The sequence below is a fragment of the Pristiophorus japonicus genome, chromosome 1, assembly GCF_044704955.1.
Source record: "Pristiophorus japonicus isolate sPriJap1 chromosome 1, sPriJap1.hap1, whole genome shotgun sequence".
NCBI lineage: Eukaryota > Metazoa > Chordata > Chondrichthyes > Pristiophoridae > Pristiophorus > Pristiophorus japonicus.
Genome location: NC_091977.1, coordinates 426438396 through 426464935, shown reverse-complemented (window position 1 = coordinate 426464935; position 26540 = coordinate 426438396). Strand labels below are relative to the sequence as shown.

At 45.9% G+C, this 26540-nt stretch overlaps 1 protein-coding gene across 1 annotated transcript; it reads left to right on the top strand.

The window, feature by feature from the left end:
- Positions 1 to 1768: 1768 nt before the first annotated feature.
- LOC139259919 (pancreatic progenitor cell differentiation and proliferation factor-like protein) lies at positions 1769 to 5376 on the top strand. Its single transcript, XM_070875868.1, has 5 exons — positions 1769 to 2146; positions 2318 to 2436; positions 3290 to 3373; positions 3461 to 3557; positions 4057 to 5376. The coding sequence occupies exons 2-5, from the start codon at positions 2379 to 2381 to the stop codon at positions 4067 to 4069; spliced, it is 252 nt and encodes an 83-aa protein (XP_070731969.1). The 5' UTR covers positions 1769 to 2146; positions 2318 to 2378; the 3' UTR covers positions 4070 to 5376.
- The last annotated feature ends 21164 nt before the right edge of the window (positions 5377 to 26540 follow it).

The following is a 26540-nucleotide window of genomic DNA, read 5'->3' as shown; positions in this document are numbered from 1 at the left end:
CTCCGAATCTGAGGAAAGAGGGGCTTGCTATTGAGGGAGTGCAGTGAAGGTTGACCAGACTGATTCCCAGGATAGCAGGACTGACATATGAAGAAAGATTGGATCGACTAGGCTCATACTCACTGGAATTTAGAAGAATGAGAGAGGATCTCATAGAAACCTATAAAATTATAACGGGATTGGACAGGTTGGATGCAGGAAGAACATTCCCGATGTTGGGGAAGTCCAGAAGCAGGGGTCACAGTTTAAGGATAAGGGGTAAGCCATATAGGACCGAGATGAGGAGAAACTTTTTCACCCAGAGAATTCTCTACCACAGAAAGTTGTTGAGTCCAGTTCATTGGATATATCCAAGAGGGAGTTAGATGTGGTCCTTACGGCTAATGGGATCAGGGGGTATGGAGAGAAGGCAGGAGTCGGGTACTGAAGTTGCATGATCAGCCATGATCATATTGAATGGCGGTGCAGGCTCGAAGGGCCGAATAACATAAGAACATAACATAATGGCCTGCTCCTGCGCCTATTTTCTATGTTTCTATTATCAAACAGAATTTGGCACCGAGCCACACAAAGATGTTAGGATAGATGACCAATAGCTTGGTTAAAGAGGTAGGTTTTAAGGAGTGCCTTAAAAGAGGAGAGGCAAAGAGGTGGAAAGGTTTAAGCCAACGGTGGGACGATTAAAATTGGGGATGTGCATGAGGCCAGAGTTGGAGGAGCGTAGAGATCTCGGAAGGTGTTGGACTGGAAGAGATTAGAGAAAGGGAGGGGTGAGGCCATGAAGAGATTTGGACACAAGAATGAGTATTTTAAAATCAAGACATTACTGGAATGGGAGCCAATGTAGGTCAGCGAGCACAGGGGTGATGGACTTAGTGTGAGCTAGGATATGATTATTAGAGGTTTGGGTGAGCTCAAGTTTACAGAGGGTGCAAGGTTTGAGGCCGACCAGGAGACATTGGAATAGTTGTATCTAGAGATAAAAAGACAGTGATGAGGATTACAGCAGCAGATGAGCCGAGGCAGGGACAGAGATGGGTAGTTTTATGGAGGTGGAACTAGACAGTCTTGGTGATGGAGAGGATATGGGGTTGAAAGCTCAGCTCAGGGTCAAATAGGACACCAAGGTTGTGAATGGTCTTGGTTAGCCTCAGAACTGCTTTCCCCAAAAATTGCTGCTGGAAAAATGGGGTGGCAGTCCAGTGTAACAGATGCACACCCAATCGTGAATGAAAGGTCATCGACCTGAAATGTTATTCGAGTTTCTCTCTCCACGGATGCTGCCTGACCTGCTGAGTGTTTCGAGCATTTTCATTTAAAAAAAAATTACATTTCAAGATCCACAGTATTTTGCTTTTGTAACAGATCTCCAACTTATTTCCTAGCACTGCCTGTCTATTTAGGCTTACAAAACCGGATAGACTGGCAAAAACTCTAAGCCAATGTGTCTAAATTGTCACTTTTGTCTAATTGGCACTAATATTTAACAGATCTGGAATTACTAATTTATTATATTTTTCAGCGACATCACTGAAGCTTCACTGGGCCAACTATTGCATCTTCGGTCTGGAATGGGGCCGTCGAACTGATGTAAACATCAGCTGACGGTATCTTGCAGTGTGGTCCGTCACCTTGCATCAGTCATCCTGACACGATCCTTCTTGTTACTCACCACACTTTGCGCTGTGCATATCCTGCATGTTATTTCCTCATGGTTTATTCTTATTGCGGGTTCCTTACTCGGGGAGAGTGGGAGCTCCAGAGGCATAGCCGGGAAGCAGTGAAATCTAAATGTGAGAACCATGAGTGGGACAATGACTGAGCAAACTGTGCTGCTGTTGTGGTTCGCTCGCAGTGCCCCGCTGACACGGACTGTGCGCACATTGGACTTTGGTGCTTGGCTGGAGTCCCACATCCTGCTATTTCTGGTCTGAACTGGTTGTTTCCATGTGCTTCCAGCTGGCTGAGACTGAGCGCAGACAACGTGCCGCACAGCACACAGTGCAGAGAGGCTGTTGAGCATCAGCGCTATAAAAGCCTGCTCCACAATAGCGAGGCAGTCAGTCGCTGCGCAGTGTGAGGAAACATTCTGCTCAAAGACGGTGCCGCCTTGATCCAGTGCCCCATCTCCAGTGTCCCAACAAGTGTAAGCGCAACCATTATCACTCCAATCCTGGGTTTTGTTTGCTGCCATCTCTTTGATGGTACATGTTTGAGTTGCCAGTTGAGTATCTGCGTTTCAGCAGTAGTTTTGGAATATGTTTTAGTGGTCGTTTAAAATAAATAAAACTTGCGTATGATTTATTTTAATTTTCAGGGTCAGACCACTCGAGTGGCCAGGGGAATCGACCAGGTTCAGCCCTCCTTCTCCTATCGCCATGGCATCTGTGCCTTCAGCTGGCTGCCTACTTGCAGCACGGAATCAGTATTATAGAAGTAAGTGTTCAAAAAACCCACCGCAATTGGTATTACGTTTGCGAACGGGCATACAGAATTACCAACCCTGGCCACTGATTTATGTAAAATCAATTTCATTTCATCGCCGGCCGCTACACCAAGCAGAGCTGAATATTTGTTTTTCTTCCGGTGTGGGAACTTTAACCAAGAGCTGATCAAGTTTCAGATTTCTGAAGGCGAAAAGGTGCCACTGAAAAACATTATGGACTTTTTGGGTGGTGTTTTTCGGCTTATTACAAGAATGAGGTTACTATACTTTCTTTAAAGGTATATTTTTAAACCCCTGCAAATATACTGTAGCAGTGAACTTTCCATCACGTTTAGTTATCAGCTATCCAGTGTTTTGAGAAATTCTAAATTGTAAATCAGACGTCATTTGTTTCACCCCTGTGGAACTGTACCATTAATTTGGAAGAAAATGAAGCTCCTCCCTGCATCTTCTGACTATCTAGCCAGAGTCTGCAGTAAGCTTGAAATTCGTGTTGATTTGCCTCATTTTTCTCATTCTTCCAAGTGTGCTGCTTTTTTATTAACCTTGCATGTGTGAAAATTGGGAAATGCTATTGGGAAATATTGCAGGCCCTTTGAAATAGAATAGTTTCAGAACATGGTGGAGACTGGGATAGCCCTACATGGCCAATATCATTCCTTCATCTCTTATTAATAATTGAGAGCAGTGAAATATATTTTAATATATGGGGGAAATTGGGAACTGAGAGTTTTGAGCATGAGATCTGACAGATTTGGGTATAGTGGATAAGACTTGTTTTTCAGCAATGAATCTTTCTGGAAATTTGAAGTTGTATTTTATAATTTTTCTATTTCTTTCCAGCCCGACTTAATTCCGCATCAGGCGTGGCCTCTAATGGTTCATGCTGTTTGGAGAATGCCATGGAGCATGAAAAGCCCCATCAAGGTAATAACAAAAGCTGTTAAAACTGAATTGTGACCATTTCCTTCTCCTGTTTTCCAATTCATAATTTGTTTTACTTTCTGCACTCAGGATTTCTTCTTACATTGGAGAAATGTTGGTGGTTAAAGAACTTTCTGAACTGTGAGGCTGCTCATCACCCTATTAACACTGAGATATCTGAGGGAAGGTAAGGAGTCCTTCATAAACTATGAAGAACCTCCCGAGGGTAATTTTGATTTAGGTGATGGTGTAAAATGGGCGATAACAGGATATATTTAAAGTGGGAGAGATGTATAATGAGTGGCTGATCGATATTACCCAGAGTCAAAATGACCCTCTTTGTTTTACTGCAGGAAATTTAAGTGCATGCAAATGCAGTTTGATCTCTTCAGAAGGAGTTTTCAAAGCCTTTTCCAGATAACTAAGCTGTCTGAGTACCTAAGAAAATCTAATATAACTGACATTTCTATATATAAACAAGGGGAAGGAATTCCTTTGGTGCAGGAGCAGTTGCAAGAAAATTGCCTCCCCCCCAAAAGGTTTTGTCCCCTCAATATTTCCTCATTTTTATTTTAGGGAATTTCTCAAATAGAGTGCTCATTAATGAGGGGTTGATATTATATTATTGATCTCAACAAAATGAATAAACTTAAAGAGATTGAACTGTTTCTCTTTTTTTTGAACAGTGGTCATCATTGATCAAGGGTGATTCTTGGACATTTGGTTTCTGTGGATTAAATTTTAGTCTACAGTATTTTGCTGCTGGCTCAGGGAATTGGTTGGATTTTACAGTGGCCGAACTTTGAACTGCCATGAAATAACTGATGGCCATCTTGAGAAGCAAGTGATGTTTCCACCAACAGTGTTGCTATTTAATCATTCTTCAGCTGACCAAGGTGATTTACCAAGGAACACATCGATAATCTCCAAAACATGAAGGTTTAGATTTAGATTTAGAGAGTTAGGGAAAACTAATTTCAAAAACTGAAGGGTTTGTGATGTTTTTGATTAAATGAAATGTTTTCAATATTTGGCTCAATTCAGGATAATTCTTTTGTAGCTTAGAAACAAATGTTGACCTGATTGAGGCATTGGATGATGTCTCTATCTAGCAGTGTACTAACAACATCTTTCACATTATTTCGATTGGATAATTATAGATCTTCATTTGTTTTCTATATTCTTGAGTTACCTAGTAAGTGGCATGCTTCTGAGTGAGGGTGACCACAGCACATCATGTAGAGAAAATCTTTTTGTTTTGCCATGCGGTGGACACATAGAGCAGAACTGAATTTGTTTGAAATAAAATAATAATTATTGCATTTTTTTCTGCCAGAAGTCACTAAGAGGAGACAATTCTTTCTGTTAATTTTAGTGAAAAAGTTGGTATAAATGCAAAGTGAGAAATTCTGTTTTGTACGTGTGTTTTCAATGGGAATAATTTCACCTCCTAAGATGCTTAATTTCTTGTATATTAATGCACTAAATTTCAAAGTTCAGTATGTAATAGTTTGAACAAAACAGTTTGTCTTTTTGTACATGCTTTTCTTCCCTATTGAAGATTAGACCTGTGTATTTTAATTGTCCATTGGGGGTAACTTTCAGCTTTGGGTGGGAGCAGAAAACTAATGGTATTGAAGTGAATGGAACAGAAAATTGAATGGGATTTGTAACAGACGGCCGATCTGATACTGCTCATTTTATGCCCCCGCTCTCTGAGAATACAAGAACTGCAGCCTGTGCTGGAGATTCATCTATGGGAAAAATCTACAGCTTTAGTGCTCCAGCACAGAGCTTCAAAAATAGGTTTGTGTCCAATTAATAGAAGGAAAACCTGTGGATGGCAGGCTGATCCCTGCACCTGAAGTTTTGACATGTACCCCAGCACGGCAACCTCTGCATTGGGAGCACTAAATCATGACATTTACTTGCTGGTGCTATTCTACTGAAATAATTGTGGAACATTTTATACTTTTTTAATAATAAATGGAACTTTTTACAAACTACTGTGGCTCAAACGTCTTATTGTTACCCAAATGGGACTAGAGAAGATAACTTCAGTTGAAGAGCCAGCATCGGCACAGGTGCAGTGGGCTGATTGGCCTCTTTTTGTGCTGTCCGAGGCCTGGCATAGAATCATAAAATGTTACAAGACATAACCAGGCATTCGGCCCATCAAACCTGCGTTGGTGTTTTTCTTCACATTATCCACCGAATCGAATTCCACTCCTCACTCCTCATAACTTTCTAATCTTCATCCTTTTCCACAAACTTTCTAATTCCCATTTAAAAGAATTTATGGACTCTGCTTCAGCATGTGTGTTTGTGCGTTCACATATATAGCTTTGGTTTAATCACGTCTTCGTATATTAGTTGTGTGCTTGTAGATGACTACCAATTTTAGGGCGAACTTTGATGCCAAAAACTGCAAATAATTGGGATTACCTTGTCCTCTAATCAGTTAAATTACAACAATAACAATATATTGCATTTATACAATGCATTTAGTGAAACATGCCGATGTACTTCATGGGAGTGTTATTAAACAGAATTTGACATTGAGCCACATAATGAGATGTTCGGACAGGTGACCAAAACCTTGGTCAAAGCAGTTTTAAAAAGTCTCTTAAAGGAGGATAGTGATGCAAAGGTTCAGGGAGAGAATTCCAAATCTTAGGCCCTAGGCAGCTGAAGGCATGGCCACCAATGGTGGAGCAATGAAAAGCAAGAATATGCGAGAGGCCAGAATTGGAGGAACGCAGAGATCTTGGAGGGTTGTAGGATTGGAGGAGGTTACAGAGTTAAGGAGGCCTGATTGAAGGGGTACTGTAACAAATGAGAGTACAATAATTTATTTGAATGGATTGAAGGAAAATGTGAGGTTAATGATAAATGTAACACCTTTAAAAGAATAATAGTGGACATGCAGGCCAGGTACATCACCAAGATTAGAAAGCTCAGACTAAGGATGTAACACTAAAACATAGAAACATAGAAATTAGGTGCAGGAGCAGGCCATTCGGCCCTTCAAGCCTGCACCATCATTCAATAAGATCATGGCTGATCATTCAACCTCAGTACCCTTTTCCTGCTTTCCATACCCCTTGATCCCTTTGGCCGTAAGGGCCATATCTAACTCTCTTTTGAATACATCTAACGAATTGGCCTCAACAACTTTCTGCGGTAGAGAATTCCACAAGTTAACCACTATCTGAGTGAAGAGGTTTCTCCTCATCTCGGTCCTAAATGGCTTACCCCTTATTCTTAGACTGTGACCCCTGGTTCTGGAACTCCCCAGTAACGGGAACATTTTTTCTGCCTCTAATCTGTCCAATCCCGTCAGAATTTAAACAATTAATAAATTAAAATGTGAACTAAAGAGGAAAATTACCTCACTAAATATTACAAGGAGAAAACTGAGGGAGCTCATTGGGAGGAACATAAGATCACACCAACACTTTAAAAGGTGATCGGAAGGGCTAAGAGATCCAGGAAATGCACAGCTCCAAAACGAAAATGTAACAGTAAAAATTCTTCCAGTACTACAACAGAGGAGTGCCAGGGAAGAGGTGTGAATATTGAAAAATGCAATGGCTTGAAACTGAGGATGAGTAACATAAATATTTTTAAAATCCTGAATTATTATTTCCTCCGTTAAGAGATGTAGGGGTGGAAATTCTGTTGTCTAGCACCTCAGATAGCGGCCAGAAGGTGCATTAATGCAAGCTAAATAGCTTACCGATCGGGCGCGCAGCTTTTAGCGCCCTGACGGAAAATTCAGTTGAAGTTTACCGGGGGTGCAAAACGCTAGAGCCTGGCTGCTGACTATCAGCCTGATCATGACGTCAGTCCTGGTGCAATGCCCACGCTTGCACCCCGCTCACTAAATTAGGTGTGGCTGCCTCTGAAAAGCAGTTGGTACAGGCTTCCTGAGTCGTTAACTGGTGGCTACTTAAAGGGATGAGGAAGCACTTCCCTTGGAGGTCAGTCAGTGCAACGTTTACACAGAGCACTGTGGTGAGCCTCCGAGTTTGCAGCGGCAGACAGGCATAACAGTTGAGCTTGAGGCAAAGTCATTTTGAAAACTTTAATGGATGCATTATGATGCTGCCAGCGTCGCATTCTACATGCTCTAGCAAGGCAGCATCAAGAGAGAAGGGCTGTTGGCCATGTTGGTGGCCGAAGGAGGAGAGCCCCTAGACTTCGGAGCAGGAGGCCTTACACCCCATATTCAAATAGGGTGACAAAATAGACACCATAACTACAGACCCTTTAGTCTTTGATTCCATGTCAAATAGTGGAATTGATTATCAAGAGTAAATTGGAAGATTATCTGTACAGCGATCCGCTCAGTTTAACATGGTGAAGTTCATTAGAACATAAAAACATAAGAAATAGGAGCAGGAGTCGGCCATTTAGCCTCTCGAGCCTGCTTCGCCATTTAATAAGATAATGGCTGATCTGATGATGGACTTAGCTCCACTTCCCTGCCCGCTCCCCATAATCCTTTATTCCCTTATCGCTCAAAAATCTGTCTTATCTCCCCCTTAATTATATTCAATGACCCAGCCTCCACTGCTCTCTGGGGCAGAGAATTCCACAGATTTACAGCTCTCTGAGAGAAGAAATTCCTCCTCATCACAGTTTTAAATGGGCGGCCCCTTATTCTGAGACAATGTCCCCTCGTTTTAGTTTCCACTATGAGTGGAAATATCCTCTCTGCATCCACCTTCTTAAGCCCCCTCATTATCTTATACATTTCGATAAGATCGCCTCTCATTCTTCTGAACTCCAATGATTATAGGCCCAACCTACTCAACCCCCTCATATCCGGAATCAACCTAGTGAACCTTCTCTGAACAGCCTCCAATTCAAGTATATCCTTCCTTAAATACGGAGACAAAAACTGCACGCAGTACGGTGTGACCTTACCAATACTTTGTACAGTTGCAGCAGAACAGCTTTGCTTTTATACTCGATCCCCCTTGCAATAAAGACGAACATTCCATTTGCCTTCCTGATAATTTGCTGTACCTGCATACCAGCTTTTTGTATTTCATGCAGGAGGACCCCCAGGTCCCTCTGTACTGCAGCACTTTGCAATTTTTCTCCATTTAAGTTATAATTTGCTTTTCTATTACTTCTGCCAAAGTGGATAACCTCACATTTTCCCACATTATACTGCATCTGCCAAATTTTTGCTCACTCACTTAGCCTGTCTATATCTCTTTGCAAATTTTTTGTGTCCTCCTCACAATTTGCTTTCCCACCCATCTTTGTATCATCAGCAAACTTGGCGACATTACACTCGGTCCCTTCCTCCAAGTCATTAATATAGATTGTAAATAGTTGAGGCCCCAGCACCGATCCCTGTGGTATCTGACTAGTTATTGTTTGCCAAGCGGAAAATGACCCATGTATCACGACTCTCTGTTTTCTGTTAGTTAGCCAATCCCCTATCCAAAATAATATATTATCCCAACACCGTGAACTTTTATCTTGTGCAGTAACCTTTTATGTGGCACCTTATCGACTGCCGTCTGGAAATCCAAATACACCACATTCACTGGTTCCCCTTGTCCACCCTGCTCGGTATATCCTCAAAGAACTCCTGCAAATTTGTCAAACATCATTTCCCTTTCATAAAACCACGCTGACTCTGCTTGATTGAATTATGCTTTTCCAAATGTCCTGCTACTGCTTCCTTAATAATAGACTCCAGCATTTTCCCAACGACAGATGTTAGGCTAACTGATCTATAGCAAATGGCATGTTGCCGTTCATAGCGAGACACTTTGAATATAAGAGCAGGGAGGTCTTGCTGCAGTTGTACAGGGCCTTGGTGAGACCACACCTTGAGTATTGTGTGCAGTTTTGGTCTCCTAATCTGAGAAAGGACATTCTTGCTATTGAGGGAGTGCAGCGAAGGTTCACCAGACTGATTCCCGGGATGGCAGGACTGACATATGAAGAAAGACTGGATCAACTAGGCTTATATTCACTGGAATTTAGAAGAATGAGAGAGGATCTCATGAAAGCATATAAAATTTTGACGGGATTGGACAGGTTATATGCAGGAAGAAGTTTCCCGATGTTGGGGAAGTCCAGAACCAGGGGTCACAGTCTAAGGATAAGGGGTAAGTGATATAGGAGTGAGATGAGGAGAAACTTTTTCACCCAGAGAATTGTGAACCTATGGAATTCTCTACCACAGAAAGTTGTTGAGACAAGTTTGTTAGATATATTCAAAAGGGAGTTAGATGTGGCCCTTACGGCTAAAGGGATCAGGGGGTATGGAGAGAAGGCAGGAGTGGGGTACTGAAGTTGCATGATCAGCCATCATCATATTGAATGGTGGTGCAGGCTCGAAGGGCCGAATGACCTGCTCCTGCACCTATTTTCTATATTTCTACATTTCTATGTTTCCTGCTTCATGTCTGCCTCCATTTTAAATAGGGGCGTTACATTTGCGCTTTTCCAATCCAGGGAAATTTGGTAGATTACAACCAATGTATCCACTAGCTCTGCTGCCACTTCTTTTAAGACCTTAGATGTAAGCCATCAGGTCCAGGGGACTTGTCTGCCTTTAGTCCCATTTTACCGAGTGCTACTTTTTTAGTGATAATGATTGCCTTAAGTTCCTCCCTCCCTATAGCCGCTTAATTATCCACTATTGGGATATTTTTAGTGTCTTCTACCGTGAAGACTGATACAAAATATTTTTTCAAAGTCTTTGCCATTTCCCTGCTCCCCATTATTAATTCCTCAGTCTCATCCTCTAGGGGACCAACATTTACTTTAGCCACTCTTTTCCTTTTTATGTACCTGTAGAAATTCTTACTATCTGTTTTCATATTTTGTACTACTTTACTTTCATAATCTATCTTCTCTCTCTGAATCATTTTTTTAGTCGTTCTTTGCTGGCTTTTAAAAGTTTTTGAATCCTCTGGCCTCCCACTAGTCTTGGCCATGTTGTATGCCCTTGTTTTCAATTAGATTCCACAAACTACAGAACCAATGGGAACCTGTTCAATCATCATCATCTCCAGACCAGATCCAAGACCGTCCCAACCTCAGTCATCGAACTACAGTGTGCGGACGACGCTTGTGTCTGCGCACTTTCAGATACTGAACTCCAAGTCATAGTCAACATCTTCACTGAGGTTTACTAAAGCATGGGCCTTACAATAAATATCCATAAGACAAAGATCCTCAACCAACCTGACCTCGCTGCACTGCCCCCCTCCCCCCCAGTCATCAAGATCCACGGTGTGGCCCTGGACAATGTGGACCACTTTCCATACCTCAGGAGCCAATTATCAGCAAGAGTAGACATCGATGACGAGGTTCAACACCGCCTCCAGTGCGCCAGAACAGTCTTTGGCCACCTGAGGAAGCGAGTGTTCAAAGATCAGGCCCCCAAATCTGGCACCAAGCTCATGGTCTGCAGGGCTGTAGTGGTACCCACCTCCTGTGTGGCTCAGAGACATGGACCATATACAGTAGACACCTCAAATCACTGGAAAAATACCACCAACGATGTCTCCTCAAGATCCTGCCACTCCCTTGGGAGGACAGAAGCATCAACATTAGCGTCCTCGATCAGGCCAACATCCCCAGCATCGAAGCACTGACCATACTCGACCAGTTCCATTGGGCAGACCACATTGTTCGCATGCCTGACACAAGACTCCGAAAGGAAGCGCCCTACTCGGAACACCTACACAGCAAACAAGCCCCAGGTGGGCAGAGGAAACGTTTCACGAACACCCTCAAAGCCTCCTTGATAACATGCAACATCCCCACCGACACCTGGGAGTCCCTGGCCAAAGACCGCCCTAAGTGGAGGAAGTGCATCCGGGAGGGCGCTGAGCACCTCGAGTCTCATCGCCGAGAGCATGCACAAAACAAGCGCAGGCAGCGGAAAAAGCATGTGGCAAACTAGTCCCACCACCCTTTCCCTCAACAACTATCTGCCCCACCTTTGACAGAGTCTGTGGTTCTCGTATTGGACTGTTCAGCCAATACGAGAACTGTATTTTAAGAACTCATTTTAAGAGTGGAAGCAAGTCCTCCTCGATTCCGAGGGACTGCCTATGATGATGATGTTCAGTGCCATTCACAACTCCTCAGATAATTAAGCAGTCCATGCCCACTTACAGTAAGAGCTGGACGATATTCAGGCTTGGCCTGAAAAATGGCAAGTAACATTCGCTCCACACCAGTGCCAGGTCATGACTATCTACAACAAGTGAGAGTCTAACCACCACCCCAAAACATTCAACACCATTACCATTGCCAAATCCCCACCATCAACAACCTGGGGTTCACCATTGACCAGAAACGTAACTACTCCAGCCACATAAATACTGTGGCAACAAAAGCAGGTCAGAGATTGGGTATTCTGCAGTGAGTATCTCACCTCCTGACTCCCCAAAGCCTTTCCACCATCTACAAGGCACAAGTCAATAGTGGAATGGAATACTCTCCACTTGCCTGGATGAGTGCAGCTCCAACAGCACTCAAGCAGCTCAACATCTTCTAGCTCAAGGCAGATGGCTTGATTGGCACCTCATCCACCACCTTCAAGATTAAATAGCAACACATTTGGAAAGCAGTGACAGGATCAGTGCAAGTCAGCATGGATTTATGAAAGGGAAATCATGCTTGAAAAATCTTCTAGAATTTTTTGAGGGTGTAACTGGTAGAGTGGACAAGGGAGAACCAGTGGATGTGGTGTATTTAGACTTTCAAAAGGCTTTCGACAAGGTCCCACACAAGAGATTGGTATGCAAAATTAAAGCACATGGTATTGGAGGTAGTGCACTGATGTGAATAGAGAACTGGTTGGCAGACAGGAAGTAGAGAGTCGGAATAAACGGATCCTTTTCAGAATGGCAGGCAGTGACCAGTGGGGTGCCGCAGGGCTCAGTGCTGGGACCCCAGCTATTTCCAATATACATTAATGATTTGGATGAGGGAATTGAGTGTAATATCGCCAAGTTTGCAGATGACACTAAGCAGGGTGGTGGTGTGAGCTGTCAGGAGGATGACTTGGACAGGTTAGGTGAGTGGGCAAATGCATGGCAGATGCAGTATAATGTGGATAAATGTGAGGTTATCCACTTTGGTGGCAAAAACACGAAGGCAGAATATTATTTGAATGGCGGCAGATTAGGAAAAGGGGAGGTGCAACGAGACCTGGATGTCATGGTACATCAGTCATTGAAAGTTGGCATGCAGGTACAGCAGGCGGTGAAGAAGGCAAATGGTATGTTGGCGTTCATAGCTAGGGGATTTGAGTATAGGAGCAGGGAGGTCTTACTGCAGTTGTACAGGGCCTTAGTGAGGCCTCACCTGGAATATTGTGTTCAGTTTTGGTCTCCTAATCTGAAGAAGGACGTTCTTGCTATTGAGGGAGTGCAGCAAAGGTTCACCAGACTGATTCCAGGGATGGCAGGACTGACATTTGAGGAGAGACTGGATCGACTGGGCCTGTATTCACTGGAGTTTAGAAGGATGAGAAGGGATCTTATAGAAACATATAAAATTCTGACGGGACTGGACAGGTCAGATGCAGGAAGAATGTTGCCGATGTTGGGGAAGTCCAGAACCAGGGGACATAATCTAAGGATAATGGGTAAGCCATTTAGGATTGAGATGAGGAGAAACTGCTTCACTCAGAGAGTTGTTAACCTGTGGAATTACCTACCGCAGAAAGTTGTTGATGCCAGTTCATTGGATATATTCAAGAGGGAGTTAGATATGGCCCTTACAGCTAAAGGGATCAAGGGGTATGGAGAGAAAGCAGGAAGGGGGTACTGAGGTTAATGATCAGCCATGATCTTATTGAATGATGGTGCAGGCTCGAAGGGTCAAATGGCCTACTCATGCATCTATTTTTCTATGTTTCTATGTTTCTATGTTTCACTCTCTCCATCACCGGCGTACTGTGGCTGCAGTATGTGCCATCTACAAGATGCACTGCAGCAACTCGCCAAGGCTTCTTCGGCAGCACCTGCCAAACCCGTAACCTCTACCACCTAGAAGGACAAGGTCAGTAGGCGTTTGGGAACACCACCACCTCCAAGTTCTCCTCCAAGACACACACATCCTGACTTGGAAGTATATCAGCGTTCCTTCATCATTGCTGGCTCAAAATCCTTGAACTCCCTCCCTAACAGCACTGTGGGAGTCCCTTCACCACACAGACTAGCGGTTCAAAAAGGCAGCACACCACCACCTTCTCAAGTGCAATTAGGATGGGCAATAAACGCTGGCCTTTCCAATGATGCCCACTTCCCAGGAACGAATAAAAAAATTAATTAGGAATGGGTAATAAATGCTGGACGAACGGATGGTCTCAATTTTAGAGACAAAGAAGTCCATGAGCTGCTCACATTTATTGTCGGAGATGAGGGTGGAGACTGGACAGAGGGCTTTAAAAAGGCGATTTGCGGTGGAGAATAGAAGCTGGGGTTTATCTTTACATTCCAGAATGATTCTGGAATAATGAGCTATTTTGGCAGACGAGAGCAGGACCCGACATTGCTTTTTGTGGTTTAGCCACATCTGGTGGTGAATGGCTAAACCAATTGTCTACCTTATCCGTTCAAGTCTGCCTCCCTTGGACTTAAGGGAGCGAAGATCAAGGCTGTAACAGGGGGAACAGCCAGGGTGAGAGAGAGTAATTGTTTTAACAGGGACTAGGGCATCAAAGGTGGTGGTGAGGGTGTGATTGAGCAGATCAGTAGCTGTAGAAATGTATGGTGAATGGTGGTCCAAAGGCTGGACAAATGGGAGTTCATAAGTGCAGTTGTAAGAGAGTTGGGAAAGAGTTTTTTCCAGACACAGAAGGAGGTAGGGTTGGGCAGTGGAAGGGGGATGTGGGTGGAGAGCGATACGAGGAAGTGGTCAGAGATGGCCTTATCTGTGATTGACATGATGGGGGTAGCGAGGCCACGAGAGATGGTAAGGTCAACGGGTGGCCGTGAATATGGGTTGGTGAGTTTACATGAAGGGAGAGATTAAGGGAGGATAGGAGGCTAGTGAACTCAGAGGAGAGAGAGCATGATGAATTTAGATGGAGGTTGAAATCACCGAAAATGAGAAATCATTTTTTAAAGAGGCTGAGGGAGGAAAGTAGTGAAGAAATATCAGTCATAATATTTTTATGATACTTGGGTGGGCGGTAGAGAGCAAGAATTTTAAATGAGAGGTGAGAGGGGTGGGATAGGTGAGATGCTCAAAGGAGGAGAAAGTGTCAGAGGAGTAGGGGCACAGACCAAGGTGTGATTTGCTGATGAGAACCACACCGCCACCATGGCGGTCTGAGCGGGGCAAGTAGGGGAAGGTATAACCAGGTGGGGAGGCTTCGTATAATGGTCAGGTGTCATTACCTTCAACCAGGTTTCCGTCAGGGCCATGATGTCAATGCCATCACCCACAATAAGCTCATGGATGGGAAGGGCCTTGTTTGCAAGCGAACGGACGTTCTGGAGGGAGATGTGGAGAGGGTCGGTGATGGATTTCCCACTGCCTGCATCCACAGGGACAGCACTGGGGTGGTGATTTGGACGGGGAGGAGATTGGCAAGATTAGCACCCAGTGGGTGCACTGGGTGGGAAGGTCGGCGAGAGAGTAGGATGGGACAGTTGGCGTTGCTGCTCGTAAGCAGGCAGCGACAAGTGCCTCAATGGGCCCTTCGTAGGATGCCAAGAGAAGCACAGAGGGAAGCTATAGGCTTATCTAGGAAGGCCGAAGAGTAATGAAGGATTGGGGCAGTGATTTGGGATAGCAGAGTATCCGAGAGAGGAGAGATGAAAGGAGGCATGGTGACGGGGGCGGGGTGGGATGGGGGGCATCAGGGATGGAGAAAGAGAAAAGGAAAGAGGAGAAAAAATGGAAAAATATTGAATGGCTCTGCTCCAGAGTGGGGTGAAAAATGGGGAGAAAAGTGGAAATAGAAGTGATGGGATTGGTTCCGGAGCGCCAGCCAAAACGAGCATGTGAATGAACTCAGGGAAAACTCAAGCTACATAGGCTTGGTTACATAGCAATTATTAGAATACATATAACCTGGTAGTAAAAAGGAGAATAGAGAGGAGGCAATAGGAATGAGTCCAAAGTTAAAGTCAGAGGTCCCATGGTGGGCTAAAGTTGATGTAGGTAGGGTGGAGATGGCATGGATCAGCGATTAACTGTTCTCCAAGATCAGAGACAAGTGTGGCAGGTGAGTAAAGTCCAGAAGCTATTTGAAGGGTAGAGTATTGGCTGACCCGCTGATGGAGGTATTTCCGTGGGAATGAATCATGCAGAATCGGTTGTGAGGCAGAAAAAAAAGTGACAAAGTTGGAGGTCACCATAAGATCCAGAAGTGGCAAAGAAATGTACTTTGGCCCAGGAGTGTGAAGCTCCAGTCAGGAACCAGGTTGTAACCAAAGCTGAAAATCCAGTCAAACCAGTAGGCCAGTCACAGGCTCAGCAGGTAACAGCAGCGGGAGGGGAAGGGCTGTCAGCTGATCAAAGTTACTTTAAAATTGAAGCAACTGAGCAGCGTATCAGAGACACAGCAGCTGAGACTTATGGTGTAGTCCAATATAGTTCTGTGCAGAAGTGTCCAGAGAAATTCAGGAATTTGGAAGCCAAATTTGAGAAAAGATCTAGTGCTCACAAACAAAAAACAGACATGGTCGGGAGATAGTCAGTGGCAGTGTAAACCAGCAGTTAATTTGAAGTTAGGGCTAAAATGCACGCAATGCTAGAGCCAGGGGAACTTAAAACAGAGGAATAGAGGAGAAAGGGCTAAGGATGGCAGCGGATGGCCAAGGATAGAGCTGCACAGTAAGGAGCTCCTTTGGAAGCTGATTGCCCAGGAGCCATCATGATCTCCTAGGAGGAAGTTGTGATAAACTGCAGTGCTTTGGTCAGGCCGCAGCTTGAGAACTGTGTCCAGCTTTGGTAACCGAGAGACAAAGAAAACATTCAAGTGCTGGAAGCAGTGCAGAGAAAAGCCCCAAGGCTGATTGTTGGGTTGGGATTTGGGTGGAGATCTAGTGGCCGAAATTGTCCCTTTTTTGTGCTCTGATAGCGCTACCGATAGGTGCTAATGGGCTGCAATTGCCTTTTCAACTGGGGTTGGGTGGTAGAGGCGGCTGGGGCAAGTTTCCCCTCAGATTTTGGGGCCGATTTGGAGTTTGTGCCGTGTTCCGCGATTTGCGCCTCGGGCTGGCGCACACCCGGCGATGACGTCATTTGGTAAATTACCCGTGGGATGTGAGGCTGGCGCAGGCCAAAGTCCATTCCCGCTTCATGGGGCGTGGTCATCTGCCTGGGGCATTCCTTAAAGAGGAGGCCATGTGTGCCCCGGACTGCCATTTTTTTTTGTCTGTCGACCTTTCCATCAGCCCGACAATGGCGACCATCGCCTCGACTGGGCCGCTAGCATGCAGCCCGGCACTCCTCTTTGCCTGCCAGGCTGCTGGCCTGATTGAGATTATCGCTAATGGCCCAACGGTGGCCATCAAAGAGCCATGCAGAGTCCGCAGCGGCCCTCCCCTTTAGCTGAAGGAGAGGGGCGTTATGGTGTGTCAATGCTATGTGGAGCAGCCACGTAACGCTGACACCTCGGGTGCGCCCCTCCAACAAGGTGGAGCGCCTGAAACAGCGCTTTGCCTGGTTTGTGGGGCGTAATGGACAATTCCATGCTGTGGGCGGGACTTCTTCCCCGAGAGTTAATTGACCTGGGCCCGGAAGGTTATCACCCCCGGACAGGCCGCGGGGCAATTTTGGCCCCCTAATGTCTCCAGATCGTTAGTCCAGGCCTCTGGAGTACCAGTCCAGTAAAATAACCATTATGCTACTGTACCCCGTTGAATCTACTCATCGACTGAGCATGTACAACCTTCTGGAGTAGAGAATTCCAAAGGTTTACAATCCTCCGAGTGAGGAAATATTTCCTCTTCTCAGTCCTAAATGGCCGACCCCTTATCCTGAGACTATGACCCCTAGTTCTAGACTTTCCAACCAGGAGAAGCAACCTCTATGAATTTTATACATTTCAATGAGATCACCTCTCATGCTTTTAACCTCCAGTAGGTGGAGAGAAAAAGAGATTTGTGTATTCTAGTGAATATATCTTTAATGTTACATGAGCAATGGCGTGAAGCAATAGCTAGAGTAAATAAGGTGTTGGGTTTATCCATAGGACACCTTAAAACTATGCCCCCTCATAATAGACCCCTCCACTAATGGAAATAGGCCCTTACTATCCACTATGTCCAGGCTCCTCAATATTTTGTACACCTCAGTGAGGCCTCCTCTCAACCTCCTCTGTTCCAATGAGAACAAACTCAGCTTATCCAATCTGTCCTCATAACTAAGATTCTCCATTCCAGGCAGCATCCCAGTAAATCTCCTCTGCACCCTCTCTAGTGCAATCACGTCCTTCACTTAATATGGCGACCTGAACTGCATGCAGTACTCCAGCTGTGGCCTAACCAAAGTGTTATACAATTTAGGACAACATAGGTCCTGTTCAAAACCTTAATCAGGCTGCATTTGGAATACTGTGTCCAGTTTTGATCTCCTCACATGGTGGGTGATATTGAGGCTTTGGAAAGGGTGCAGAGGAAGGCCTCGAGACTAATTCCCGAGGAGGAGTGTGATATTTTGGATAAATAAATATAGTGAGAGAGGAAGTATTAAGGAGTTTAGTAGCTTTGAAAGTAGATAAGACCCCAGGCCCGGATGAAATGCATCCCACGCTGTTGAACAAAGTTGCAGATGACACTAAGCTGGGTGGCGGTGTGAGCTGTAAGGAGGATGCTAAGAGGTTGTAGGGTGACTTGGACAGGTTAGGTGAGTGGGCAAATGCATGGCAGATGCAGTATAATGTGGATAAATGTGAGGTTATCCACTTTGGGGGCAAAAACACGAAGGCAGAATATTATCTGAATGGCGGCAGATTAGGAAAAGGGGAGGTGCAACGAGACCTGGGTGTCATAGTACATTAATCATTGAAAGTTGGCATGCAGCTACAGCAGGCGGTGAAGAAGGCAAATGGCATGTTGGCCTTCATAGCTAGGGGATTTGAGTATAGGAGCAGGGTGGTCTTACTGCAGTTGTACAGGGCCTTGGTGAGGCCTCACCTGAAATATTGTGTTCAGTTTTGGTCTCCTAATCTGAGGAAGGACATTCTTGCTATTGAGGGAGTGCAGCAAAGGTTCACCAGACTGATTCCCGGGACGGCAGGACCTACATAGACCATGCGACTTGGGACTCGGCCAAAACAATCCGCATGCGTCTTCCCGACGCCAGAGGCAAAATACCTGGGGAGGAAGATCATGGCAGTCGGCATCACGGACATGGACGAGAGTGCGTCCAGACCACGGGACGAGAGAGCATCCAGACCACGGGAGGTCGCCACAACGGAACGGAGGGCTGTGTCACCCAGCAAGGAAGATGACTGGGTTTGGGGCAAAGGTAAAGGGGCGGTCGCTGAGAAGGCCCACGATGCTCTAATAAATTGTGTGCACTATGTAACCCTTGTGCGCGGTCTTTCGTGGCCAATTATGTACCATTATATGGAGTTGGGGGTACCTTACAACAAGCCAAAGTAGAGGGCGAACACCAACCGGTCATATGTGTATCTGACAAGTTACTTGTAACAAGCGATACAGGGTCGGGAGTGTTATGCAACAAGCAAAAGTAACGGGCGAGCCCCAAACGATTGAACATGTATCCAATAAGTTAAACAAAGCAGCAGCCTGTATTCACAGCACTAAAGAGAAGTACAAAAGAATGTCCCAATATGTGCTCGAGTCAGATAAACTGCTCATCCAACAAGCTTGGGAGAGCAGAGGCACCATTATCGATGCGTTGGTTTGAGAATGCCTAACACTGTCTGTGCACTGTAACATGATCTGCCACGAGCCAGGCACTGAGAACAGTACTAATGCCCTCAGTTGGCTACCGTTGCCCACCACCGGGGTGGAAACGGCGCAGCCTGCAGACCCACTCGCGGTCATGGAAGTGCTAGAAAGCGAGGGGTCAACCGTAATGGCCCCCCAGCATAGGATCTGGACCAGCCAGGTCCTATCCCACGTTACCGCCTGGCAAAGGTGAACTGCTAGATGAGATGTGGGAACCTATCTGTCGCAGAGACGAAAGACCCATCCCAACGTTGCAAAGTAAGGCAGGGCGGCTACACACAGTCGGTGGTCCGAGGTCCCCATATAATGGCCCAAAGTCCACAGAGACCACTAGGCCTCCCGCCACTACCGAAAGTCTCAAGGCCATTGCGGCCATCCTGGGCTTGCTAGACCTCAGGGTCAGCAACAATAGCCCAGAGCAGGCAGCCCAAATCACTAAACCTAGCACCACGAATGTTACGGTAGACTCCCTACAGACCTGGCTATCCTGGGTGCTATGCAGTCACCAGACAGAATCACTCAGAACCGAGCCTTCCATAGGCCATCAGCAGAGAATGCACCATCATTGCACGGCCCCTCCACGCGACATCAGAATAAGTGATGTAGACCATGTTCAGGGCCCCAGTTGGGCTGCTAGCACCGCATTAGCCAAGGGGGGAAATGGTGTGTATGTGATGAAAACGGAGCGTTTGATTCTGAAACCATATACCGGGCTAACGGGTAAAGCATTTGAACAAGAACAACTGCGAACTACAGATAACCAAGAACCACTGTGAAAGGACCTGGCCCCCAGCGACCCACTAACACGATCAACCTCGCCATCGATCACGAGGATGAACCCACCATGTCAGGACTTCAACCCAGGTAATTGACCCAGGGACACGGGGCGCCAGATCGCCTCAACTTGCAAATAACTTGCACATAAGACTTTGGAGGGGAGTGATGTTATGCATGTATGTACCTTACCAAAATATAAGACTTGCCACTAGGGGGCACACCTGTGGGAGACCTAATGGTCACCTGTGCACCCTGGGGCAAGCAGATATAAAAGGTGATTCACCATACTGCTTCGGCACTCTGGAGTCTGAATAAAGAGACCAAGGTCACAACAGTTTGAGCTTGCGATATAGTCCTGTGAATTTATTCTGAACATAACAGGGAGTATGATTAAGAAGTTTCAGATGACACTAAAATTGGCTGTGTGGTGAGAATGAAGAAGAAAGTCATGAGTTGCAGGAGGATATTAATCAACTAGTCAGGTGGGCAGAGCAATGGCAAATGGAATTTAATTCAGAGAAGTGTGAGGTGCACTTTGCGAGGACTAATAAGGAAAGGGTATACACATTAAGCGTAGGCCACTTAATAGTGTAGATGAAGAAAGGGACCTTGGAGTGCTTGTCCACAGATCCCTGAAAGTAGCAGGCCAGGTAGATAAGGTAGTTAAGAAGGCATACGGAATGCTTGCCTTTATTGGCCGAGGCATAAAATATAAGAGCAGGGAGGTTATCCTTAAATTGTATAATACTTTGGTTAGGCCACAGCTGAAGTACCACGTGCAGTTTTGGTCACCGTATTATAGGAAGGACGTGATTGCGCTAGAGAGGGTGCAGAGGAGATTCACCAGGATGCTGCCTGGAATGGAGAATCTCAATTATGAGAACAGATTGGATAGGCTGGGTTTGTTCTCATTGGAATAGAGGAGGTTGAGAGGAGACCTCATTGTGGTGTACAAAATATTGAGGGGCCTGGACATAGTGGATAGTAAGGGCCTATTTCCATTGGTGGAGGGGTCTATTACGAGGGGGCATAGTTTTAAGGTGGGTGGTGGAAGGTTTAGGGAGGATTTGAGGGGGGGGGCTTCTTTACGCAGAGGGTTGTGGGTATCTGGAACTCGCTGCCTGGAAGAGTGGTGGATGCAGAAACCCTCACAATGTTTAAGAGATGGTTGGATGTGCACTTAAAGTGCAATAACCTGCAGGGTTACGGACCTAGAGCTGGTAATTGGGATTAGACTGGATGACCTTTTGTTGGCCGACACAGTATTAATGGTAAGTGCTGCAGGGTGATCTCCTGGACTAGTGTCGATCACCTGGATGGGTCAGAGAGGAATTTTCCCAGATTTTTTTCTCCCTAAATTGCCCTGGGTTTTTATCTGGTTTTTGCCTCTTCCAGGAGATCACATGGCTCCGGTTGGGGTGGAGTATAGAATGTTTTAGTGGAAGGCGTGTCGCAGTTGTGTGAGGCGGACTGGTTGGGCTGCGTGCTCTTTGCCTTTCCGTCATTGTTCATAGGTTTATATGTAACCTTCAGGGCTGCTGACCAAGGGCCGTGCAGCTCTTTGTCGGCCGACGTGGACACAATGGGCCGAAATGGCCTTCTTCTGTGCTGTAAATTTCTATGTTTCTATGTTTCTGAACTGTCACTGTCACGCAATCTATTCCCTTCATTATCTTATAAAACTCAATCAGATCACCTCTAAGCCTATGCTTTTCTAAAATTTAGAGTCCCAACTCTTTTAGCCTGTCTTGATAACTGAAATGCTTTAAAAACATAGAAACATAGAAATTTACATTTCATTCGGGGCTGGGGACTTACCTATTTTCAAAGCTGCTAAACCCCTTAATACTTCCTCTCTCACTATATTTATTTCATCCAGAATATCACACTCCTCCTCGATAACAGTATCTGAATTGCCCCTTTCCTTTGTGAAAACAGATGCAAAGTATTCATTAAGAACCTTCCAACATCTTTCACCTCCACACACAGATTACCCTCATGGTCTTCAATAGGCCCTACCCTTTCTTTAGTTACCCTTGTACTCTTAATATATTTATCGAACATTTTTAGGTTTTCCTTAATTTTAGTAGCAGAGAATTTCTCATGCTCTCTCTTAGCATTCCTAATATCCTTTTTAATTTTGCCTCTTAACTTTCTATATTCCACTAAAGAATCTATAATATTTAGCCATTGGTATATGACATAAGCTTCCTTTTTTTCTTTATCCTCCCCTGTAAGTCCCTAGACATTCAGAGGGCTCTAGAATTATTGGCCTCAATTTTGGCCGAGCCCGTTTTTTGGCGCACTTACCGGAGTTGCGGCGCTTATCTATGTTCCGAGGTGCGCCGAAATTTTTTTTTGCCACTTTGGCCGCTGTTCGGCCTCTTCATTGCAGTCGCGCAGCATGGTTAGTCGAGTCGGGGGTGGAGCCTGCGTTCTGCGCTGGAAAATGTGCTGGAACGTCTGCACATGCGCAGTGGAGTTCGCTGGTGATATCTGCGCATGAGCAGTAGCGCTGAGAGTTGGCAATCGGCCATTTTAAAAAAGCTAGTTAGCAGCTTGTGTTTTGGTGTCAGAAGGATTGCTGTGTTAGGAAAATCACTGCTGCATGCAAAATAAGGATTGTGTGTTTGGAAAAATCACTGTGTGTCTAAGAGCATTGGAAAAGTGCTGTGAGTGTCTCAGAGCAGCTGCAGCTGCAGCAATGCCACAACGAGCACCAAGAGCAAAGAATTTCTTGCATGACGAAGTGGAGGTACTAGTTAATGTCATTGAGAACAGATGGCAGGAGCTGATACCAGCAGAGGTCGCACAAAAGTGCCACCCAAAGAAATGAAGAAATGCTGGAACCAAGTTGCTGAAGATTATTGCGCATTGGTGAACACCAGGAGATCTGGAAGCCAGTGTAAAAAGAAAGGGCAGGACCTTGGTCAAGTAGTTAGTGTAAGTAATATTTTCATTTATTCAATGCAATTGCAATTGTAAATGTGACCAGCTGTATGTGTCCCACCCAGCAGAAAGACACCCTCTCTAAAAAATTGCATTTTCATCTTTGCAGAAGAAATTGCCCCACAACAAAAGGGAAAGAAATCGAGCAGGAGGAGGCCCGCCAAATCTGCACCCACTGATACCCTTGGAAGAGAGGGTCGCTGCTTTGATGGGTCTTGCCTGGAGAAAAACAATCAATACTGCACAAGCTGGGCCCCATCGCGAGGGAGAGGGTAAGTCCTGAAAATTCATCGTGGCCCTTCAAATCAACCTACTGCCTGGCCTGCGATGTTTGAGCCGACTCATGCCACCCACCCATCCTGCCCCCTCTTCTTCTGCTAACCATTTGACTGTTCTGTTATATTTTGCAGAACCTGATGCCAATCCTGAAGATCCAGAAGAAGATTCAGACGCGGATGCGGATGAGCCTGAGCACAAGAACATCTTCCAAGCCAACCCTCCAGATCTACGTAGGGGTGAGGGGGAGTAGGGTCAGCTGGATGAAGCTACCATTATATGCTGAATTTCGAGCATGTGCAGTTATCGGAGTTGCCAGCCCCTTCCATGACTAGTGATTTGAGTTCAGGTGGGACATTCCTTGACTTCACCCATTCCATGACTAGTGGTTTGAGTTCTGGTGGGACATTCCATGGTTTCTCACAATCCGTCATTGCAGGTCCCAGCAGTGGGATACAGCAAGTAACACCCAGGGCTCCACCGTCCGAGGATGCGGGTCCCACTGAGATACCACAAGGCACACCCAGGGCCCCACCATCCGAGGATGTGGGTCCCACTGGGACGCCACGAGCAGACCCAGGGCCCCGCCGTCCGAGCCTGTGCCTCCCACTGGAATGCCGCAAGGCAGACCCAGGGTGAGGGGAAGGAGAAATTGACCACGCTCTCCTGTGATGCAGGATGCAAAAGATGTGGTTCAGATCATGGCATTGAGTGCGGAGAGCATTGACCTTACCTGATCACTGCTGGACACCATCAGTGGGGTGAGTGATGAGGTAGCGGGACTGTCAGGAGAAGTAACAGCAATGGCACGGGAAATGGGACCGATGTCCGGGAACATCAATGAGGGAATAGTATCCATGAGGGAGGGAATGTCAGAGGTAATGCAAAGCATGGCAGTGGCCATGAGGGAGCGAATGTCAGAGATCGTGGAAAGGACGACACTGGCAATGACACAAGCCATTCGGGAGGGAATGTTTCAGTCCACTGAGTCAGGGTGCATGAGGGAGGGCATGTGTGAGTTAGCTGCTGCAATAAGGGAACACACCCAGACCATGCGCCCATTGACAGAATCAACTGCTACTCCCACTGCAATCCCCACACCAGCCTCTGAAGTGACCCAAGCAGGGCCCTCCACATTAACACCTGACTCGAACCCCCACTCCACCAGCCATCAAGAAGTGCACATTAAATGAGACGTGAGAAGGAATAAGCTTGGTACCAAGCCCAAAATGACTGCGTCACTGCCTGCGGGCAGGGGTGGTGGAGAGTCTAAGACCAAGCGTGGCGGGCGATGTTAGACTCAGGGGGATGAGAGATGGGTGCAGCCTTTCTTTGCTGCTGTTGTTGTTGTTGTTGTTGATGTTACTGTTGTAACTGTTTTCAAATTGAAAGTTTTTTGTAAGTTATGTAACTTTACAAGTTTATAAGTGATCTTAAAGTTTTTAAGTGATCTTAAAGAGTCATATTAAAGTAAAGTTTGATACAAGAATAATTTTATTACACTAAAGTTAAGTAAATTGTAAACTTTTGAATAAAATATATTTTACATTAAAACTGAATCATGTTCCATTAACACAACACAACATTACGGAACAGCTCCAAAAAATAAACATATCCACGCGGAATAGTTGTCGCTGAGCCCTCAGGCATCAGTAAAACGTTCAGGGATGAGCTGCTGGCGCAAGGCTCGAGCAATCGTTAAAGGAGCACGATGGCCCACCCTCCTCTGCTGTCGTGCTCCGGCTTCAGGCACTTTCATGGTTTCCTCATCCTCGTCATCATCCTCCTCCCGCTCCTCCTGCTCATCACCTGCATCTTACACATCATTATCATCAGCCACTCTCACCGAGATGGGTCTTCTTCCACTACCAGCTGCTGCTGCCTCATGATGGCTAAGTTATGCAGCATGCAGCACACAACAGTGAACTGACCGACAATCTCAGGGGAGCATTGCAAGTAGCCTCCAGAATAGTCCAGGCATCGGAAACGCTGTTTCAAGATGCCAATGGTCCTCTCTATGATGCTGCGCATCGTAATGTGCGACATGTTGTATTGATGGTCAGTTTCCGCTGGGTTACGCATAGGGGTGTCATGAGCCAGGTGGCGAGGCTGTACCCAGTAGCCAGCTCTGCATTTCTGGCTGCTGCTCAAACATGTCAGATATAACGCTGTCGCGTAGGATGAAGGCATCATGGGTGCTGCATCGACTGACATGATGTGATGCATGTTGTCACAGACGAGATGCACATTATGGAGTGGAAGCCTTTTCTATTCCTGAACAGCTCGGCATCCTCCAAAGGTGCTCGCAAGGCGATGTGGGTACAATCAATGCAGCCCTGTACCATTGGGAAGTCAGCAATCCTTGAGAACCCCACAGCTATGTCATGGATTGCTTGGGCATTCATTGGGAACTTGATGAAGTCATTCCTCTGCACATTCCTCAACCGTGACCTGGTGAATTGAGACATGCATTGCATGTTGAGAGATGGCGCACACATCCCCAGTTGGAGCTTGAAACGATCCAGAGGCATAGAATGAAAGCGCAGCCGTAACCTTCACTTCAACTGACAAAGCAGTCCACCTGCCGCTTCTCGGCTATGGGTCTGGTCTCAGCAACTCACAGATCTCACGGACAACTTCTCTGTGGAAACACAGTCTTTTGACACATTCTGCATCACGCAGGTGCAGGTACGAATGCCTGACCTGAAATTGGCGAGGTGGGTAAAGCCTACTGCCCAGCAGCCCACGGGCTCTGATGTTCCTGATGTGATGAGCTCTAATCAATTGTCTCCTATGTAGCACAATGATGCAGAACACTCGCAAAAGTATTGCCCCCATACTTAAAGTTAAACTTTCAAACAAGGTCAAAACGGCAGTGTTGTGTATGGAGAAAGAGTCAGGCTGAACACTTAGAGCTCAAAGTTTTTTTATTTCAGGTCTCCAGAGTGCCTCTCCAACCTGTGAAGCCTCCTTAAATACCTGTGCTCCCAAGGGATTATGGGATCCCTTGGGACTCCAGGGGATGAGCCCTCTGGTGGCTGCACAGAGTACATACAAGTCTACATATATACCAGGCAGGAAAGCAGGCAGCACAGCTTCGCAATTCTCTCTCTTTCTCTTTCCCCGCCACGGTCTGTATGGATGGAACACACCCAAAGGTCTTTTGTCCTCTCCTCTCCCCCTCCCCCCCCACCCCCCCGAGTCTTGTGACCTCTCTCCCTTGCCCTACCCCCCGC

What these genes read in the sequence shown, in the direction of transcription:
- LOC139259919 (XM_070875868.1), top strand. Translation starts at nt 2,379, where the DNA reads ATGGCATCTGTGCCTTCAGCTGGCTGCCTACTTGCAGCACGGAATCAG. An exon ending in ACGGAATCAGTATTATAGAA is followed by an intron (nt 2,437 to 3,289) that starts GTAAGTGTTCAA and finishes ATTTCTTTCCAG; the next exon opens with CCCGACTTAATTCCGCATCA. An exon ending in GCATGAAAAGCCCCATCAAG is followed by an intron (nt 3,374 to 3,460) that starts GTAATAACAAAA and finishes TTCTGCACTCAG; the next exon opens with GATTTCTTCTTACATTGGAG.